The sequence below is a fragment of the Colossoma macropomum genome, unplaced genomic scaffold, assembly GCF_904425465.1.
Source record: "Colossoma macropomum unplaced genomic scaffold, Colossoma_macropomum, whole genome shotgun sequence".
Taxonomy (NCBI): domain Eukaryota; kingdom Metazoa; phylum Chordata; class Actinopteri; order Characiformes; family Serrasalmidae; genus Colossoma; species Colossoma macropomum.
The window spans coordinates 1062609-1070767 of record NW_023494794.1 but is presented as its reverse complement, the minus strand read 5'-3'; the positions used below and the strand labels follow the sequence as shown (position 1 = coordinate 1070767).

General features: G+C 39.4%; 1 protein-coding gene across 3 annotated transcripts in view; it reads right to left on the bottom strand.

The window, feature by feature from the left end:
- Positions 1-1065: 1065 nt before the first annotated feature.
- Positions 1066-8159, bottom strand: part of rabep1 (rabaptin, RAB GTPase binding effector protein 1) — a 34804-nt gene continuing 27710 nt past the window's right edge. For all 3 annotated transcript variants that reach the window (XM_036579839.1, XM_036579840.1, XM_036579841.1), the window contains 3 exons: positions 6569-6667; positions 6049-6165; positions 1066-4458 (listed from right to left, as the gene is read on the bottom strand). In XM_036579839.1, coding sequence (XP_036435732.1) covers positions 4357-4458; positions 6049-6165; positions 6569-6667 — 318 coding nt within the window. In that variant the 3' untranslated portion in view covers positions 1066-4356. The remainder of the gene's footprint in view (positions 4459-6048; positions 6166-6568; positions 6668-8159) is intronic.

Sequence of the window (8159 nt, the reverse complement as noted above, 5' to 3'; positions counted from 1 at the left end):
AAATGCTTTGTTCTAGAGAAACTTTCTCTGTCATGATTGTTCACAGTGGTGGTGAAAAGAACCAGATATCTGAAGTTTCATCCCTCTAAAAGCTCCTTCTCCAACACACGATTACATGGAAAGGTCCTGAATATCTGGCGTGATGTCTGAAACACTGGTGTATGATAGTTTTAAAATAAGATTTTGGCCTAAAATATATATTTAGAAATACATTTATAGCAGAGAGCATTTATTTTACACTTATTTTTTTACTTTACATTTAATTTTTCTTTTTTTTTTACATTAAATTTACATTTATAGTCCTCAGTAAACTTTTTTCACTGTTTTACCAGCGTCCACATTACATATAAAAACTCTGGTTCGCTGGTCACATAGCCAATGAATATGCAGAACAATTCCCCTTTAATATGAACACCTGACTCCCATGTTCAAACTGCACAAACTCTAGATGACTTCACTATGACTCTTTTGGAAAATTACTTAATTTAAAAATAAAAAATATAAAAATAAATTCTAGTCTACTGCACTTTGCATTTTGTGGCACAGAATCTTTTTTCCTCCAGATCTTTCTGCTGGAAGTGGCCCAATACTGATACTTGGTTATCTGTTTATCTCTACCCATGATGAAATATTAGTTCAGGCAGTGTTCATGTCGTCACTTCCTAAACCTCAAAGGCTGAGTGCCATACATTGCAGGATATAGAGTATAAAAGCAACTGAAAATGACATCAGCTACTTATTCTTGTGTTCTAAGTGATGACTTCCCGTACTTCTTCCCCCGACCTTAAGGACTGTCATTGTGCATCAGAGTGGGGGGGCTCTTCAGGCAGGATGTGGTCAGATGTTGATGCTTTCTGGACACGTTTGACACCTCTCATGTAGGGCTATTATAGTCAATGTTCTTTAAATAAATTTCCAGCCTGCCTTCAGTTGTGGTTTCGACCTCTACAAACAGCACTTTTTTTTCTTTGTCCCTTCCGCTTGCCCAACTTCCAGTTGTCTATTGATCTGGCCCCAAACAAAGCCACAGTTAATTCTCCCTTTCAAATCACTCACCCATTTTACTTTAAGTACAATTCGGTTTATTAGATATATACAGAGATATGTACACAATACAGTATAGAAACTTCCAAGGGCTTCTGAATTTGCGACACAGCATGCGAACGGAATCAGAACTGTTAATGTCATCTTCGAACAAAGATTCTCCACGAGTAGATGGTAATGTAAATTATACTGGATGAGAGGGAAATGGTGTAGATCTCCACACCTTCTGATGTTATGTGGTTTAGAGTTCCATCAATATTTAGAGGTTTTGAAAACTGTAGTTAAAAACAATTCACTGTCTTGTGGTTTGATGTTCCTGCTTGCAAAAACTGAAACTACCAACAGAAGCAGCACCTCCAAAAATGTAACTTCTATGTAAATGAGTATAAACGGTGCTTTTTGAGTGTTACAAATGCCGAGAGAAGACCCTGCAGCCCACATGTAGAGGTCAAAATCAGAAAGTGAGAAAAATGGCACATGGCACTTATTCCTGCTACACAATGCTGCCCAAGTTTGCCATTTTCCAGCAGTAATTCATCGATAGCGGAGCAGCCGCTGCATAAACAAAGCACTGATGTTCTCAGGGTTGAAGTTCTCATCTACACATTCTCATTTTAACATTTCACATCTTCAGGGAGTGTTTCATCAGCAGCTTTGCTTACATAGTCTTGCGCAGAGTATGTCAGTTTAGATGCCACTGGGTTTCAGCTATCACAAACTGACTCATCCAAACTCTGCCCACAAAAATGTTCTTTCATATTTATAGTTGTGAGGTTGGACAAGCTTTACAAGTCTCACTGAACCTGAAGAGAAACTGTAGTGCACAAGTTTGGGTTTATCAAAATACTCAGGGTGTGTTATTCATTTTAAATGATTTTGAAATTATGCACTGAAAGATTAGTCTTAGTCTTTTTTTTTGGGTCATGAAATTATCATGTCAATTTCTATATCTTGCTTCTAACCTGCCTAGTTGTGATTAACAACACAGTCCAGCTTGACAGCAAAGCATTTTAAACCAAAAACTCAACCCTTTGTAGCAACTGTAAATACTGTAGCATTTCAGTGCGAATAATATAAGCAGTTTGAGGTGCAATAGAATTTATCATGAGGCTGAATGGGATTATTTTGCTACAAAAGAACACATTTGTGGACGAAGCCTGGAGAGGTCGATTCATATAAGACATGGCAAGGTTAACAGTGAAGATACTTCTACAAAATGTGGTTGGTTCCCAGTGTGGCTGCATAATCTTTTACCAAAACCACCAAGTTTTAAGTGGAATATCTAACTTTAAATGGTCGTCACATGCACTTCTGGGACATGTACAACTGTGTTTTTAAGCACAACTGCATTTCCAATAAACATCAGTAGCACGAGATTTATATATATATATAAAAAAAAAAAATATCTGACTTTCCAACAAACCTCTCCAGATTGGAAAAATTACGACCATGCAGTCCGGCCAAGATCAGCAGGGTAAGAAAAACAAGCCATGTGCCATTTCACCTAATGTGAACTGTGAGGGAAAAACAAAAAGTACACTTAATAATATCTAGTCTAAAAGCACTTCAGCTGTCAAAAATGCAGATGATCCAAAAACAAATGTCTCCTCATTTGTTAAGTGTTTTGAGAAGCAGCCAGATGACGCTCTGTGAGCACAAGCCACAAGACGAGATACATACACGCAGCCATTGTTCCTTTTAGTACACTTTTTTTTAAACTGCACTCTCCTCCCTTACTCCTTACTTTTTTTTGCTACTCAAATATGTTGCCCCAAATAGTCCAGGCGAACATATCACTTAACTTTGGTTCAGAAAGATTTCATATGCAGTTTTAATTCATCTTCCACTGCACATGAGACACATACACAAAGATTAACAATCTGTCACCATGGTGAACACACAGTATTCAACTTGATGAGCCTTACAGTTGCACTGGACGCTAAAGATGAAGATAGTAGCAGCTAGGCTAGACGCATAGTGTACTCTCATTGGACAGCAAGTGATGCAGATCAGTGGCATCAATGGGAGTCCACTGAAGCTTTTTGCATGAATCTTGGTTAGTTGTGCAGCAATGACAAATCAACCAAAGCATTTCCGGCTTCACAAACGGGGGGAAAAAAACAAGTATAGAAATATCATCGGACCACCAAGCACAAGCTGACAGGTAACGGAAAAAAGCCATGTTGCCAAAAACAGCACTTAATACCAGTAAAGAGAAGCCAGTCGGCTGAAATAACAGAAAAAAAAAATCACATATTTTTAGCGAGGTCTTGGAGGTCCTCAATTCGTCTGTGTGAAATCTGGCTAGGTAAAGAAATCAGAGCGGTTTAAAACTCTCTCCAATTTTGCTGAAGGTAGACAAATGCACCAGAGAGGGGGAAAAAAGAAATGGGGAAAAAAGTACTGACACCAAAACCGGCAAGAAAACTGACATTTCTATGAAATGAATCACGGACCGAGGCAAACACAGGGTCTGGAGGGGGGAAGGAGGGAGCACATATACTTAACGAATTAACTTAACTTGATGCAATATACATATATATTCTGTATACATGGTTATGTACAAATACTAGAAGTGGGTCTGTCTCCTTCATTAAGTCCCTGCCTTTAGGCTCAGCAGACGGGGTGGAAGTGAGGAAGTAGGCCAGGAACCAAGGGGGAAAGAGAGAGAAGCTTGATGGCATCACAGAACTTTTTTTTTGTTCTCAGTGGCCACATTATTAGATCTCCACGGAGCCCGTATCTCAAATGACCTGGGCCAGTTTCCCAAAAGCATCTTAAAGTTAAGATCATCCTAACTGGTAGAGAGAGAGTGTTCAGTATGATACTCTCTCTACCATTTAAGAATCATTTTTGTGCTAAGGTGCTTTTGGGAAATCCAGCGCTAATTAAGAAGTTGAACTGCGAAATAAAATGGGAGAATTTTAAAAGGCTACAAAAGCTCCATGTTAGATGTTTAGCTGCATCCCACATTTCTCCAATGGCATCAGTCCATTTCTCAGGTTGAACTTCTGATTACGTCCTCCAACAGCAGCAGCAGATAGTCGTAGTGTTTCTCCAGAACTTGCAGCCTCAGGTCTTTTCAGTGTATAGTTCGCATTCGTTCTCTGCTTGTTTTTTTAGGGACAAGAACGAGTGTTTAAAAAGCTCAGGCCACTTCCAGGGTCCCTGAGTCTGTCCAATAGGGATGGAGGAGACACTGATGCGTTGGGGCTGGAGAGGTGGGGAAAGGAGAGATGACCATATATGTGTTTATGCAACAGAGAGGAAGAGGAGGAGGAGGATGATGATAACGAATCATGGGTGGCAGTATCATGTCTCAGGGAGCTGGCTGATGTCTGTCAGGTTGGTGTCGTTTAGGATGGCGCGAATCCGTTCTAAAGAGTCCGCCTGCCGGATCCTCTCCAACTGGACCTGAGAGAAAACAAATGAAAATCACTTGAAGTTAGAGGAAGCAGTTATCGCCACTGATAACAAAAGTATGACATCATTTTACATCACAACTATTTCTCACTCGTAGCTCATTCAAACACGAAGGGAATAAAAACCAGAATGGGAAAGTACAAACTAAGTCAGCTTGACAAAGCCAGCTAATAACGCTTCAAAGGTTAAAGCAGTTTCAGAGCACTGTTTGTTTTTGACAACTTCATTGTGATTATATAGTAATTCAGGTAGGTGCTATGGTATTCCAGCTTGGTGTTATGTCGTTGCTTGGTGGTTGCTAAGGTGTTGCTATGTTATCCCAGGTGGTTGTAAAGGTGTTGTCAGGCTGCTCCTAATGTGCCATAGGTGGTTGCTAAGGTGTTACTATGAGATTGCTATAGCATTCCAGCTTGTTGGTAGATGGTTGCTAAGGTGTTGCTAGGCTGTTGCTACTGTACCCCAGGTGGATGTTGAGGTTTTGTTAGGCTGTTCCCAATGTATCATAGGTGGTTGCTAAGGTTTTGCTATGAGGTTGCTATGGTATTCCAGCTTGTTGTCAGGGCGTTGCTTGGGGGTTGTTAGATGGTTGCTAAGGTTTTGCTAGAATGTTGCTATGGTACCTCAGGTTGATGTTAAGGTTTTGTTAGGCTGTTCCTAAGGTGGTCGCTAAGGTGTTGCTAGGCCAATGAATTTGGCTGACTGTGGTTGAATAAGAGATGGAGGTATAAGCATTATGTGTTCCATATGTGGAATAACTCTGGATGTTTCAGGATGTTGAGCATTCCACCTTTCATTCCTATGGAAAAAATATGTTTGGACAAACGCTGTGCAAACACCATCAAATCAGTTGTAGAAAAAAAAAAAATAATAAAAATAAAAAATGATACAAACGAAAAAAAAGCAACCCATTTGTGTTTTATGGTTTTAGCTCAAAAGCTACAGGAGTAGCACTGGAGATTTTCGACTGTTAAATAATAATTTGAAGAAAATGGAAAACAGTAAATTGGCTTTTTCAAGCCAACTTAACTAAACTCCAGTGGCTGGTTTCCAAGACTCAAATTTAAGTTTAAGTCTAAAAAGAATTTCCAGTGATGATTCACCATTGGCAGTGTAATCTAGGCACTGTCTCACAAAGCTGGATTTCTTGCTTTGCCCGCTAAATTTATCCACGGATTTTCTGTCTCACTGTGATGGGTCACTTTTCACCAGGCTACATCACCATGGCAACTTGTGCTGCATGGCTAACCTAATTCGTGGTTTCAATTTGAAGTTTGTGATTTCCAATCATAAACCGCTCTTCAACCAGGGCCAAGCTTCTGACCCATCTGGGACAGCCTCTCTGTTTAAGTTGAAGGTACTTCATGACACTTGTCTCTGGTCCAAGACTAGGCTTAATCTATGCCAGAGAAACTAAAGAACTTCAGAGTTTCACACAGATGACCTCTTAAGTTCAGGTAAGTCTGTCCCCCTCCATGCTGTGCCACACATTCAGACCCTTAAACAATAAACAATTTGTTTTATTTGTTCTGTTTTTTTTTCTTTTTAAAGTGGAGCTCCAAAGTTTCCTTAGAAAGTATTTACCTGGAGAGTCTGAGACAGCTTGACAAAGTCTCTTTGGACCTGCTCGCTGACGTCCAGCTCCGTCTGCAACCGCTGTGCTTTATCTTTCTCATCGAACACCTGACTCTCCAAAGCGCTCTGTAACACCAATAACACAGCCAATTAACATCCATCTATCTTACAATCTGACAAAACTTAGTGACAGGTTTCAAAAAGTGAAAGTAACTTTAGTGTTACTCTTTACTCTACTTTAGTGTTTTAGTGACTCCACTATACCCATAATCATTAGCTACTCGGTTTAAAGGAACAGTTAGTTCAAAAAAACACTGTCAATATTAAACCAAATATAGAAGGGATCAGTTAGTAACATGCACATGACCTCATGCTAACTGGTTCATGTTCTTATATAATGTAAGGCAAATGTTTGGAGTCTTTCAAATGTTTATTTAGGAAAACAACAAAGCAGTCTACTTCAAAATACATTTTATGAGTAAATTCCTCAAATTACTGCTATGATTGATCTGTGGTCATATGATCATACTTTGCTGGAGAGTGCGTCTTTGAGCTGCTCCTCCAGGCTACTCTTCAGGCTCTGTAGACTCTCTAATGCCTGGCTTTTCTCAGCCAGACTGCTCTCCATCTGTTCAGAATGGACAGGAACAGACAAATTCAATCAGAAAAGGGGTACAATCCACCATCCCATTATTCAGATGATCTATCCATGCTCTCCCCATAAAAGCGTTCTTTTGCTGCAACTGCTGCTTGTAGGACTGGGAGCACTTACTGAATTATAAATAATTGATAACTGCCATAAAATCAATGAGTCATTTTTTTCTTTCCATTTTCTAAGTGCAAGGGATCTACACTCTGATCTGTGATCTGAAACTTCTGGTTTTCCTTAATTAAAGACAATGATAATGATGAGAAACGCTTGTTCATTTTTCCTTATTAATCTGTCTGTATAAGGAAATAACCATCAAATATGAAATGCCTTTTGTCTTCACCCGTGATGACACTTAGCAACTTGCTGACAGAGTGGCAGCACTCATGGCTGAGGAGAACAGGTTGTCTATAATAGAATTAATTTTAGTGACACGAAGCCCCTAAAATGAAATAGTGCACGTCTGAAACTTACGACGTATGTCCAAAATGTACACAGACAGTGGGGAAAGTCAGAGAGATAGAAAGAGAGTGAGTGCGAAGAGGTCAAAACAAGTTAGGATAGCTTATAAATGTCAGCGTGGCCCAGCGTTCAGCTCAAATACAGTGACCTGCCTGGCAATGACAGCAGTAACTACCACAGTATAAACAGAAAAATGAGTCCATTTCCCTTAAGTTCATTTTGGAGAATGGATATTCCATGCTGCAGTCTTTTCCCCAGCCATGATTGGCTCAAATCTTTCTCTCTTCGTTGTTTAACGCATGTTTTTTTCAGGCAAACATAACGCAGAGGCTTTTTTGTTGTGCGGCTTTACTTTTTGCCATAAAAAGATGGGCAAGCAGAATGTTGTAATTTTCTCGCACTGCAGATCTGCTGAACATCTTTATCGTATAATCTGACCTGAAGCATAACTGAATTCACAGTCAGCCATGGAATTTGGCCAAGATAGCATTTTGTGTGCAGTGTGACAAGCATTAAATGTTACTGCACAGTCTACAGTGGGCTTTACACATGCTGCAGTGATTAGTCTTCTGAGTGACCCAAACACGTTTCAAAGAGAAACGCCACCAGACACTGTATTTTTCCATTCTTAATGTTAATATAATGTTTAGTTCTCATTTTTTATAGACAAAAATGCGGATGTGATTTTTAATGCACTGAAGCTCTCAATGCTCTTTTATTAAGCACTCGTGTGAAGAAGATAAAGGAAAAAATATACATACACTGTAGTAACAGTCTTTTAGCCAGTGCGACTCAATGACACAGTCCATTCAACACCAACTCACAGCCAAAACTCAAAGCAGGCAATGTTTATCGATAATTTATCAATACTTATTCTTAATTTTGTCCCGATTTATTGATTTTTCAAAAATGCTTATTGTCTCAACCATAGTTGCTAGGTAGGACACGCTTTATGGAAAGTTGGCAAAAATTCTCATTCAAGATTGTTTCCAGTTTTAAAGTGCTGTGC